Source organism: Myotis davidii, unplaced genomic scaffold, assembly GCF_000327345.1.
Source record: "Myotis davidii unplaced genomic scaffold, ASM32734v1 scaffold554, whole genome shotgun sequence".
NCBI classification, from domain to species: Eukaryota; Metazoa; Chordata; class Mammalia; order Chiroptera; family Vespertilionidae; genus Myotis; species Myotis davidii.
The window spans coordinates 1,125,943-1,139,555 of NW_006285312.1; the positions used below are offsets into that span (position 1 = coordinate 1,125,943).

At 39.3% G+C, this 13,613-nt stretch overlaps 2 protein-coding genes across 3 annotated transcripts in view; both read left to right on the top strand.

Moving 5' to 3' along the window:
• The first annotated feature begins 252 nt into the window (after nt 1–252).
• On the top strand, nt 253–9,952 carry CCT6A (chaperonin containing TCP1 subunit 6A). The gene is made up of 13 exons (XM_006756089.2): nt 253–415; nt 1,064–1,198; nt 2,042–2,215; nt 2,717–2,820; nt 3,486–3,596; nt 3,837–3,996; nt 4,093–4,175; nt 5,758–5,854; nt 6,182–6,329; nt 6,980–7,113; nt 7,729–7,831; nt 8,608–8,680; nt 8,934–9,952. Exons 1-13 carry the CDS (start codon nt 413–415, stop codon nt 9,004–9,006), a joined length of 1,398 nt encoding a protein of 465 aa, XP_006756152.1. The 5' UTR covers nt 253–412; the 3' UTR covers nt 9,007–9,952.
• Nucleotides 9,953–10,047: 95 nt separating this feature from the next.
• The window catches only part of SUMF2 (sulfatase modifying factor 2), a 13,539-nt gene continuing 9,973 nt past the window's right edge, over nt 10,048–13,613 (top strand). Inside the window, exons 1-2 of one of the 2 annotated variants that reach the window (XM_015559002.1) lie at nt 10,048–10,328; nt 12,138–12,303. In XM_015559002.1, coding sequence (XP_015414488.1) covers nt 10,268–10,328; nt 12,138–12,303 — 227 coding nt within the window. In that variant the 5' untranslated portion in view covers nt 10,048–10,267. The remainder of the gene's footprint in view (nt 10,329–12,137; nt 12,304–13,613) is intronic. The other variant, XM_006756088.2, reaches the window with a different exon arrangement.

Genomic DNA, 13,613 nt, shown 5'->3' on the forward strand with positions numbered 1-13,613 from the left:
CGCGCTGGGTCCCCGGGCCTCCGTGCGCCGCTGCGCCCCCTTTTCCCGCGTTCTCCCTGGTCGGGCCTGTGTCCTGCTCCGACCATTGCCTCTCGTAGTCGGTGCCGTCTCCGCGGGGAACAAAGCTGCCCGCGTGCGCGGCGGCCGTCCCTCGTGCTCTGGGACTTGCGCGACCCCGGGGGCTCGGCAGACTTGCTCAGCGGGGAGGGGTGGGCACTGCACCGTTCCTGATGCCTCCCGGGAGGAGGGAACCAACCCTGTGGCCCCAGCGCCGTAGGACCTGGGTTTCGTGGGGCTCCCTTTGGTCTCCGTGGAAAAAGTCACACGGGTTCATTTCTGCCCCTCGAACAGGCTTGTGTCTGGAGCTGGAGACATCAAGCTCACTAAAGATGGCAATGTGCTGCTGCATGAAATGGTGAGCGGTCAGCGCCGTCTGGGTTCTCCATAGGACGCTGGGTTTGTGGGAAGATCTGTAATGTTTATTCGCGATGTAGGAGGACATCGTATTCTCATCAGATAGTTTTCCAGACAATGCAGGAAGTAGGAAAGAAATGTGATCAGTCATAGTAGCTGCAGTACAGTACAGTACCGTACCGTACAGTGAGGAGCCCTGGAGACTTGATGGGTAGTCTGTTCCTCCAAAGCCTTCCCATCCAGTAATTTGGCATCCACTGATGGTCTTGGCCAACGGGGCTGTTAATTGTTTGGATCGTGCCAAGTGATCCTGGAGAAGGCACAGGGGTCCTCGCTTTGTCATAAAGAGGCTTGCATGGGTTTGAAACTATTAGGTACTGTACTTGTTCGCTCTGTCACTTGGAGTAAATTTTAACCGAGCCTCAGATTTCCTTCCCAGGAAATTAGAGATGATCTTGAGAAGTAAACAGATTTATACATGAAAAGGTTGTAGTTGTCAGGAACTTGACAGTGCGAAATAACTGAAGTAATGCGTAGCTGAACACTTGGGCAATTTGGGTACATAGCACGTAAAAGGAGGCCTTTCACACATTTTAAGGTATGTTTGGATTGTTTTAAGTTACTTAATTTTGTCTTTTTCTACTTTCAGCAAATTCAACACCCAACAGCCTCCTTAATAGCCAAAGTAGCGACAGCCCAGGATGACATAACGGGTGATGGTACCACGTCCAATGTCCTAATCATTGGAGAACTGCTGAAACAGGCGGATCTCTACATTTCTGAAGTATACATGATTCTTGTGTTTTTGTGATATTTTATTATGTATAAGAAATAATATGGGTTTTATTTCTACAAATTGATTGATGCATTAATAGTGGCTGAGGCCATAGCAGAAGGTGAAGAGCAGGGGGGCTTAAGTCTGGAAACCAGAGTCTTTATCTTGGTCTGACACAAATTTATTGTGATTCTGGACAAGTTAAATCTTCCTTGGCCTGAAAGGTTTTCTTTTATCAAGTTGCATTGCATATATTATTTATATCTGTCTATGATGTAGGTTAATAATTGAGATCTAAAAATGGGATGTTTGGGACAACTTATAAGGAAAAAGCCAACCAAAGCTTAAATAAAAATTCTGCACCTTTTTTAGCCCAGAGTAGTTCTAAGATTAAAGCAAACCTCAATGAATACTAATCTGATGTCAGAAAGAACTTGCTGAGAAGACAGAGAAAGCAGACTCTTAGTTACCCTGTCTACTTTCTATTAGTAAATGATGTGAATTTATTTCAGATTACCTATAGGAAAGATATAATGGTCTGTTGACTGCAGGTTGTTGTGACATGTTGAGTTTTTGTTGCTATTCCCTGCGGTTTGCACAGTGAACACCCAAGTGTGCTTTATAGTTCCCTTGGCTTTGACTCTGTGCTAGAGCAATGTCTGTTCTTTTCCTCTGCATTGAAAGGACTGTTTATCCTTTTAAATGTATTCATAAAGTCAGCACATTATATTGTATTAAAGGATAGGAATGATCCAGAATAAATCTTCAAAAATATGCTTTATCATGAGCTATAGTGGCATCTAATTGAAGAACTCCAGGGTTAGTGGTGGTTTGTAATTGTCTTCATTATAGGGTCTTCATCCCAGAATAGTAACAGAAGGATTTGAAGCTGCAAAGGAAAAGGCACTTCAGTTTTTGGAACAAGTCAAAGTAAGCAAAGAGATGGACAGGGAAACACTCATAGATGTGGCCAGAACATCTCTGCGTACTAAAGTTCATGCGGAACTTGCTGATGTCTTAACAGAGGTATGTGTTGAATTAAAAGCCCCTGATTTTAGAAACATCAGTATACTTACCAATTTCAATTATAGATTGCTCTCTAAAGTCTTCATACATGAAAAAGTAGGTTCATTCCTGTGTCGGTGATAATCTGATCTGTGTCCTTAAAAAAGTAAAGTGTGAAATTCAAATAATCATATACCTGACCAGGTTATAAAGGTATAATCAGAGCTTTCATTAAAAGTTTTATAATTAGAAATTTTATTATTTAAAAGCTTACTGTTAACAATGTTTAACAATGTTTTTAATAAAATAGGAGGGATGTCTGATTCTTTAGGTAATGACACATTGAAGTTTAAGAAATATAAATGACTTCAGCCCTTTGCAAATGTATTCTATTAGCTCATAGAAAAAGACTTAGATCAATTTGAAGGATGTTAAAGTTGAGAAACTAAACTCTGCAGAACAAGTAACAGCATCTTGACTTCTGCAAATCAAATTCATTTAATGGTTATACTCTTCTTGTAGGCTGTAGTTGATTCCATTTTGGCCATTAAAAAACAAGATGAACCTATTGACCTCTTCATGGTTGAGATCATGGAGATGAAACATAAATCTGAAACCGATACAAGGTAGGTGGTAGAATGCTATGAAATGCTTATGAAGTGTGTTGTGTGTACAAATAGGTGCTTTATACAATACATTTTTTTGGCTGATTTTTGTGTGTGTCTTTGAATTAATACCTATTGCCTAGATGAGTATTTAATTTACTCTGTAATATTTACTTTTGAAGTTAATGGTATAATGTGTTTATAGTCAGAATGACTCAGAAAAGTGAGATACATCGGTTGTTTGGCATTTATTGAACTGTTGGATACAAAACCTAATGGGAGACTGTTGGGGAATTATATATTTCTAGCTTGAAAACATTTTTTAAATAATTAGATATTGTAAGGAATATTTTTTTTTAAATGTTTTTTATTTTAGAGAGAGAGGGAGGGAGAGGGATAGAGAGATAGAAATATTGATGTGAGAGAAACATTGATCAGCTCCCTTCTGCACACCCCCTATGAGGTATTGAGCCTGCAACCCTGACCAGGAATAAAACCGATGATCTCCTGGTTCATGGGTCAATGCTCAACCACTGAACCACGCCAGCCAGGCTGAAAGTCAATAACAATATAATGTGGTTTTTTATTTATTTCTTAGTTATAGTTAACAGACAATATTAGTTTCAGCTATGTAACATAGTAATTAGATGTTTATATATACCATAATTTTTAATGTATTTTAACAGCTTAATCAGAGGTCTTGTTTTGGACCATGGGGCACGGCATCCTGATATGAAAAAAAGAGTAGAAGATGCATACATCCTTACATGCAATGTGTCTTTAGAATATGAAAAAACGTGAGTTTATATTCTCTTACAAACGGAATCGAGAAGCAGGGGAGCTTGGTATTTTGGGCAAGTCACTTTGTGAGACTCAGTTTCTCCGCTGTACAGACAATAATGCCTCAAATTGGGTTTGGGAGAATTCTAGGAATAAACTCAGAATATACCAAGGGCAGATCAGAATTACGTGGCTATTTGTTAAATAAAATAAACATTTTAACTCTCCTCCTCCCCTCATACTTTTATTTTTAATAGAGAAGTGAATTCTGGCTTTTTTTACAAGAGTGCAGAAGAGAGAGAGAAACTAGTAAGAGCTGAAAGAAAATTCATTGAAGATAGAGTTAAAAAAATAATAGACCTGAAAAATAAAGTTTGTGGTGACTCAAAGAAAGGATTTGTTGTTATTAATCAAAAGGTAAGAATGAACTTTGCTTTATAAACTAGCTTGTATCATCCATTTTGATTTTTCAGGTGAAATATATTAAAACTAACTTTCTGTTGTTATTAACAGGGAATTGACCCATTTTCCTTAGATGCTCTTGCAAAAGAAGGCATAGTAGCTCTGCGCAGAGCGAAAAAAAGAAATATGGAAAGGTATGGTGGATAGCAGATCATCTGAGTGACGTGAATTTGTGCAAGTTAACTGAGATTATTCCTTCCCCCCTCTATTTATTTTTGCTTTTTTCTTTTGGTAAAATACACATAATACAAAATATACCACTTTCCCCTTTTTTTTAAGTGTAAAAAATTCAGTGGCATTAAATTGTATTCACATTGTTGTACAACCATCACCATTATCCATTTTCAGAACTTTTTCAGCATTGCAAACTGAAACTACCTATTAAACAGTAACTCCCCATTTCTCCTCCCCACTTCTACCCACACTCCTTCCCCTGTAAATACTGTTCTGCTGTCTCTGAATTTGGTACCTCATATAAGGGAATCATACAATAATTGCCCTTTCTGTGTCTGGCTCATTTCATTAAGCATAATGTTTTCAAGATTCATCCAGATTGTAATACATATCAAAATTTCATTCCTTTTTAAGGACAAATATTCCATGGTAATATCACATCCTTATTTATCCATTTATCTGTCAGGAGACATTTATTTGGGTTTCTGCATTTGGCTATGATGAATAATGCCACTATGAACATTGGTTTATACTTGTTTTACTTTTATTTTTAAAATATGTTTTTGTTGATTTTAGAGAGGACAGGAGAGGGAGAGAGAGAAACATTGAAGCATCAACATAGATCAGCTGCCTCCTGCACCCCCTTGCTGGGGTCGAGCCTGAAACTCTGGCATGTGCCCTGACGTGGTGACCTCTTGGTGCCTGTCTTGACGTTCAACCACGGAGCCACGTCTCCTGGGCTATACTTGTTTTATTTTCAAATAGTGACAGAGTGTACATGTATTTCCATGTCAGGAGATAGCATCAAAGGGTTTCAGAGAAACATGAGAAAGCTTTTGTTTATCTTTAAAAATCAGCCCAAACCGGTTTGGCTCAGTGGATAGAGCGTCAGCCTGCGGACTCAAAGGTCCCAGGTTCGATTCCGGTCAAGGGCATGTACCTTGGTTGCGGGCACATCCCCAGCAGGGAGTGTGCAGGAAGCAGCTGATTGATGTTTCTCTCTCATCGATGTTTCTAACTCTCTATCCCTCTCCCTTCCTCTCTGTAAAAAATCAATAAAATATATTTTTTTTAAATAAATAAATCATATCAGAGCCCTAGCCAGCTTGGCTCAGTGGATGGAACATTGGCCTGCAGACTGAAGGGTCCTGGTTTTGATTCCAACCAAGGGCACATGCCTGGGTTACGGGCTTGATCCCCAGTGGGGGGTGTGCAGGAGGCAGCCGATCAATGAGTCTCTCTCATCATGGATGTTTTTCTCTCTCTCCTCCCTTCCTCTCTGAAATCAATAAATAAATATATTTAAAAAAATAAAAATTATATCAGAGAAGTATCTGCTGACTTGGGGAAAGTGGTTTAAATGGAGGATTAGGAGAAAAGACCAGTTTTTAGCCGGTTGGTGATAAATGGACAAGTTAAAATACATTTTAGAACATAATTTTAGTATGTAATTCTGAAAGATTGCTTCCTAAAAATAATCTTTTCTTTAAACATAACTGATAAAAATTACTTATATCTCCTTAAAATACTTCAATATTTCAGGCTGACTCTTGCTTGTGGTGGAGTAGCTCTAAATTCTTTTGATGACCTAAATCCTGATTGTTTGGGACATGCAGGACTTGTCTATGAGTATACATTGGTAAGTGTATTTTCTTTCCAAAGGTAATACTTTTTGGTTCATGAATTCAGTAGTAAAAACTCATTCAAACTTGGGATCAGATTTATGCTTTATTTACACACATTTTGATGGTCCATGTGTAGCAGTGATACTCAGATGGGAAAGTCACATTTCTCTTACGTGACTTTGTGTGTGTGTGTGTGTGTGTGTGTGTGTGTGTGTGTGTGTGTTTAAGAAATTACTTGAATGTGATTCAGTGTGTTTTCTGTGAATGTGCCATTTATCATTTTTTCTCTGATCATTTGTACAGCTATGTCCTGTTTTTCTGAAAATACTCTCTTTCCATAGGGGGAAGAGAAGTTCACCTTTGTTGAGAAATGTAACAATCCTCGCTCTGTTACATTATTGGTCAAAGGACCAAATAAGCACACACTTACTCAAATCAAAGATGCAATAAGAGATGGCTTGAGGGCTGTTAAAAATGCTATTGATGATGGTAAGATCCTCACTTTATTCTAATTTAAGATCCTCAGTGTATTCTTTTTTGCTATTTTGTAAGGCATGGCTGAATACTGTGTTGTTTTTGTCAGTAGCTTACACAGCCAGACACCATGCAAAAGTAGTCTTCCCTTTAAAATGGCTATGATGGTATGCCAAGTTTTTTCATAGCATATCATTACTAAAAGTGGATACAAATAAATAAGTTAAGAGATTGTAAGAGCTTCCAAGTGCTAGTTAAATCAGATCATGTTATTTGATATGTTGCTTTCAAATGCAATATTAAAATTGCTGTCACACTGAATTTTTAAGAAATTAATGGTCTTCATGTTTGTGTGTTTTATTTTTTAAAAATATTTTCTACTGATTTCAGTGAAGGAAGAGGGACGGAGGGAGAGAGATAGAAACATCGATGATGAGAGAATCATTGATCAGCTGCCTCCTACATGCCCCCCACTGGGGATCGAGCCCGCAACCTGGGCATGTTCGAACCCGGGACCCTTCAGTCCACAGGCAGACGCTCTATCCACTGAGCCAAACTGGCCAGGGCCATGTATGTGTGTTTTAATTTGTTTTATAATTCCACAGTTTTCTTTGTAGCTGAGCATTTTCTCTCTTCTCCCCCTTCCTTCCCCACCCACCCAACAGGCTGTGTAGTTCCAGGTGGTGGTGCAGTGGAAGTGGCAATGTCACACGCCCTGGTGAAATACAAGCCCAGCGTAAAGGGCAGGGCCCAGCTTGGAGTTCAAGCGTTTGCTGATGCATTGCTCATTATTCCCAAGGTCTGACTTTTGTAACAGTCCATTTTCTAAAACGGAACAAAATGATTTCAGCTGATGAATGTGAAAGTTTTTTGATAATGTGGTTTTTTTTCCATAATGTGGATTTTGAGTAAGTTTGATCAGTTTTTTCCCTAACACTAGGTCAGTGGTCGTCAAACTGCGGCTCGCGAGCCACACGGGGCTCTTTGGTCCCTTGAGTATGGCTCTTCCACAAAATATCGACTTCTGCGTATGGGCCACGAAATTTCGATTGTACTGTATGTGCGTGCCCGCATGTGGTATTTTGTGGAAGAGCCACACTCAAAAGGCCAAAGAGCCGCATGTGGCTCGTGAGCCGCAGTTTGCCGACCACTGCACTAGAACATCCAAATGTATTTGGTTTCCCTAGAAAGGAAACTTGAATATCTGAAGTTTCAAGTGGCAAGAGATAACTATTTTAAGAGGGTTTGCAGTGTATAAGGGATATACTTGAGTATAAGCTTGCTTTTTGTTTAAACTACAATCGATATAATGATTTTCTATTGATTATTAATGGATATACCATTTATTTATTGTGCATTTGACTATCAATTCTTAGGTCCTGTATTTTAAAGGATTACATTTGCTTGCCTTTAGGTTCTTGCTCAGAATTCTGGTTTTGATCTTCAGGAAACACTAGTTAAAGTTCAAGCAGAACATTCGGAATCAGGTCAACTTGTGGGTGTGGACTTGAACACGGGTAAGACAATGCAACTATTTTAGGGGGAAAACTCGATAATATAGGTGAGGTAAAGCCAAGAAGAATCAAAAGAATCTTGGGGAGTTACTTTGCAGTTTAATATTATCCTATGAGTGAACTCTGGGTTCTAAAATATAGTATAAAAACAGAATGACTAGATACAGTAATTAAGGGAATCGAATATATACATTTGAATAGTTTCAAAGAGTATGGATTTGTTGATGTTACTGAGTGGTGGTAGGTGGTTCAGTTTGATATTGAAAAGCTTCATATTAGGTTTACTCAATTTTTTATCAGGGACTGTGATTGGAAATATAAAATAGATAATCATATTCACTGATGGAAAAAGGCTAAGGGTAGCAAATAATGCTGGAAGAGGGAACCAAATATAATGAAATATTTAAAGCCATGGTCTTAGGCCAGTGTAAGAACACAAATTATGTAAGTACAATATAAGAGAACTGAGATCCAGTCAATATGTAAGACCTGTTGTCAGCAACATTGTTTACATTTAATAAGAAGGGCTCTGGAATGAGGAAAATGATAATCCCATTTTGATCAGATTATAGTTCAAGTGCTGTAATTTAATATGGACAAATGTGTCCAGAAAAACAAGATGTTACAATATTTGGTAACGGAATAGAGCTTTCCTGCCACTCAAGTCTTCTAAGCAGAGATCAGTCATTTATCAAAGATACTGTGCACAGGAATCGTAAGATCAGAATGATCTTACGACCTGCTATATATGATTTTAAGACTACTGGATTACTTTTCAGGTGAGCCAATGGTAGCAGCAGAAGTAGGCGTATGGGATAACTATTGTGTAAAGAAACAGCTTCTTCACTCCTGGTAAGTTTGGGAAAGTCAAAACTAAAATAACCTTTAGGTAATTACACTCTTTTTATTTGGCATATTCTGTTTAATTCCTCCCACCCCCACCCTCATTAAAATGTAAAAGAAAAAGTGCAAAAATGAAACGTTTATGTATGGAGGGGTAAAGGGAAATTTAATTGGATGTAATTTGCATGGATTAGTTGGAAATTGAGTTGAATTAGGGTTCATATCTGGAATCTGAGCCATCTGATTTTACCCCCCTTTGCAGCACTGTGATTGCCACCAACATACTCCTGGTCGATGAGATCATGCGAGCTGGAATGTCTTCTCTAAAAGGTTGAATTGAAGCTCCCCCTGTACTACCTGAATCATGAAGACTCTACAGAGTGATCCTAAGAATACAGCTATGGAATTTTTGTCCTGGCTTCAAATGATTTTTAAAGGAATTTTTTCCCATCTGAAGAAAGGAGAGAGCAATGGCAACTACCTATTAAAATTCCAAAGTCTGAAATTATAATTACACTATTTTTTTTTAAATTGTACTCAGTGTATGCAAAACTGGCCGGCTGTTTTCACCCAATATGCACAGAATATTTTGCTTTCGTTTCTGTGACATTAAAAAAAAAACATTAGAAAAGCATATGGTATCTATCTTATTAAATATTCCTTGAAAAACAAATTTTAATGGTTTAATAATTTCTTCTAATGATGTATTTTAATTTATCCAATAGTTCCCTATTGAGCATTTAAGATTAAAAATTTTATGCTAATAAATAACAAGTAACAGGTTTTGAAAGTATCCCTGTTTCTTTAGTATCAATTGCTGTGAGTAAAATGATTGGATCTTTTAGTGGGACATTTCATGTGAAGTAGCTTTGCTAAAATGCTCCCCAGGAAAGTTAAGTGGGAGTGGGTAGAAAGATGGGTGAACTAGAGGCAAGGGAGTTGAAAGCTGCACATTTATAAAATGCAAAAATTAAAATAGAGGAGACAGGTTTGAAGAGGCTTGAAGGCATGGTGACAGGCCTAGTTGAGAAGAGATTTTCAGGTAGACCATACTGTATTTTCACACCCTGGACCTTTACTTATGCTGAAATACCCATCCCAAAACCACCAGTGTCATTCCCCCCTGCCCCCTCAAATTATTTGACCGTGTTTCCAAAAAATCATTTTTTATACAGGTCAGGTGGTGTAAATGAACAGTCCTTGAAGGTGAAATTGTGTTGCTAAGTTTTGTATTTTGAGGACTTGGCTACAGTAAGTGTGCAATAAATGTTTAACTTGAAACCTTTTCTGTCATCTTGCATTGGTATTCCAAGGCACAAAAGGGGTTGAATATAAAAGGGAAGGAAGTTAGTCCAAATGTTCACAGGATCATGAAGGGGATTCCGAAATTTTAGGGCCTCTTCACATTAACCCTGAGAAGATAGCTTTTTCTTAACCTGACCCCACCCCTTCCTGGGCTGGACTAATTACGCCCTTGGGTTGCCAATATCTAGAGGATGCGCCAGGGGGCAGTGTGCACCGGGACATAGTACCTGTGGGGCGCATGCGCAGCAGAGCGACTAGGCGTGTGTACCCAGTTCCTGGTGCTGCGGTGCTATGAGCTCCTCACTGCTGCTGACCCTGCTGTCGCTCCTGTCCAGCCCGTGGATCGAGATAGGTCAGTGTGCTGGCCTGCCCACTTACCCCTAGCGCCTTTGTCCCAGGGACTATCAGGAAAAGGGTGGAGCGCTTTGCCCCCTAGCCCACTTCCTAGTCCTAGTCTGCTTGGAGCAGCCAGAGGCACGTCCCAGCGACTGCCAGCCCGGCGAGGGTAACAACAGCTCATACTGTATTTTACTTCCTTTTTACTTTTAACTTACTATTTTGGAATCTTTCAAGCATAAAGTAAAGAACAGACTATAACTAAACGTGCCCCCTACGTACCCATCACCCAGTTTAACAGCTGCCAAATTATGGCTAATCTTGCTTCTTTGGTAACCCACTTTCCCCTCTTCTGGGATCATGCTGAAGTGAGTGCAGGCGTTATACAATTTTATTCGTAAATAACTCAGCTTGAATAGCCAAAAAGACAAGTCACGAAAAAGAACCATACCATTTTCCGCCTACAAAATTAACATCCAGTTAGTGTTCAGATTTACCTACTGTGTTTTTTAATTGTAGTTTACTTCTTGAATTAGTGTCAAAATAAACTTTGTGCATTGCAATTGTATGTTTTTTCTTAATTCCATTTTATTCTGAGATTTTCCTGCTTGCTTCATTAAGTAACTTTCTTCTTTGGGTCCTGATTTCCCTCCTGTTAAATAAGGTGGTCAAATTAAAGATCCTTTTAATTTGATTTTTTGAGGCATACAAACAGCAAGTATGAAGGAGCTCATTCAATGATTTGATGATAATTATTGTGCACTTGTGCTAGGTGCCAGGGATACACTGGCAAAATAGAGGTAGTCCTTTCTTTTCTGGAGTACATGATATAATGGTAAGAACTGATAAGAGTTCAACAAGTGGGAAGGAAGAGAGCGAAAAACAGCATGAGCAGAAGCATGGGTAGAAAGGTGCTAGATATATTTTAGGGTATGGTGTCTAGATTTACCTAGCTGGGACAGAGGGTTGTGTGTAAAGGAATAGAAAGGTAAGGAAATAAACCTACCATGTGCTCAACATTTTACATGTTATTTGAATTCATGCAGCTATGCCTATGACATAGATGCTATCCCATTTTATAAATGAAGAAATTGAAATTAAGATTAAGTAATTTGCCTAAGGTCACCCAGCAAATTAAGTGGCAGAACAGGAATTTATTGCATGGGTTTTGTTTTGTTTTTTGTTAATCCTCACCCAAGGATGTCATTTTTTTTTTTTTACAATATATTTTCATTGATTACAGAGAGAAGGGGAGAGGGAGGTATAGAAACATCAATGATGAGAGAGAATCATTGATTGGCTGCCTCCTGCACACCCCCTATTTGGGATTGAGCCCGTAAACCAGGCATGTGCCCTGGACCAGAATTGAACCTGGGACCTTTCAGTTCACAGGCCACCCTTCACTCCTCAGGCCAATGCTCTGTTCACTGAGCCAAACCTGCTGGGGCCCAAGGATGTTTTTTCCATTGACTTTTAGAGAGCGTGGAAGGGAGGAGGAGAGACAGAGAGAGAAACATCAACGTGAGAGAGACATTGAATGGTTGCCTCCCACATGCACCCTGACTTGGGCCAGTGATCAAGGCTACAACCAAGGTATGTGCCTTTGACCAGAATTGAACCCGGGACCCTTCTGTCCAAGGGCCGCGACTTTATCCACTGAGCCAAACCAGCTAGGGCCAGACCAAGAATTTAAAGCCAAAATTTTAAGCCTCCATTATTTTTAAGAACACTCATTTTTATGAGTATTACATATGATCCAAATATTGCCACTTATTTTTTACATACTCATGTATTACTGATGACACTCTTTTTTTTTCCACTACAGGGAATGGACAGGTGACAAGCATGGTTAAGCTGCCTGGTGGGAGATTCCAGATGGGAACAAATTCACCAGATGGCAGAGATGGTGAAGGACCTGTCCGGGAGGTGACAGTAAAACCTTTTGCCATCGACATATTTCCTGTCACCAACAAAGATTTCAGGTATATCAGGTATTCTTTCAGGAGGAGTAAAGGCTCTTTTAAATCATTATTATTTTTTTAAATAATTCATGAGTTTTATTTATTTTTAATATGTTTTTGTTGATTTTAGAAAGAGAAGAAGGGAGAGGGGGAGATAGATAGAAACATCAATGAGAGAGAAACGTCAATATTGATTGGCTTTCTCCTGTATGCCCCTCACTGGGGATCAAGCCCATAGCCTGGGCATGTGCCCTGACTGGGAATAGAACCAGTGACCTCTTGGTACATGGTTCAATGCTCAACGACTGAGCGACACAGGCTGGGCTCAAATCTTCATTCTTAATCTCTAGAACAGCGGTTCTCAACCTGTGGGTCGTGACCCCTTTGGGGGTCGAATGACCCTTTCACAGGTCGCCTAAGACCATCCTGTATATCAGATATTTACATTACGATTCATAACAGTAGCAAAATTACAGTTATGAAGTAGCAACGAAAATAATTTTATGGTTGGGGGTCACCACAACATGAGGATTAAAGGGTCGTGGCATTAGGAAGGTTGAGAACCACTGTTCCAGAAGGAAACTGACTTGTTCACTATCACATATCTTTGCAATAATACTGTGGGATAAGTGTATTTACTTTTTTTTAAGTGAGGAATCTGAAGTCCAAAAATGTTTACCTTACTGTCCGTTAGTGACAGACTTGAGCCTGTAACTCAAATTCCCTGATTCTTGAGCCAGTGGATTTTCCATTACACTGGGCATAGCACAAGGATTATGGGCAAAAGTGACACACTCAACAGAAATTTCTTCAACAGGGAAGAAGGGACTGGGAGAAGGGTCATACTAGCAAAGTGCCTTAAATTCCCTTTATATTTACTTTGGTAAATGGTGTTGTTTTAGGAGTCAAACATTGTGGTTCTAAATCTAACTCATTCTAAGAAGCCAAGTTGAAACGCCTTAGTTTCTTCAAGGTGATATGTTTTGTAACTTATCTTCAAATGGTACAGGTGTGTGGCCTGGCTGGTGTGGCTCAGTTGGTTGAGTGTTGTCCTGTACACCAAATGGTCACTGGTTCAATTCCCTGTCAGGGCACATACCCAAGATGGGGGTTTGATCCCTGGTCAGGGTGCATGCAGGAGGCAATGATCAATGATTCTCTCTCACATCGAGGTTTCTCTCTCCCTCTCCCTTTCTCTCTCTCTCTAAAATCAATAAAAACTTATTTTTTTTTATTAAAGTGAGAGATGGGCTTCGTATCAGAGATACACTCAAGGACCCAGGTTCTTTCTGTTGATCTTCTCTACCATTCATGGATTTGCTTTATCTCCCAGCACATTT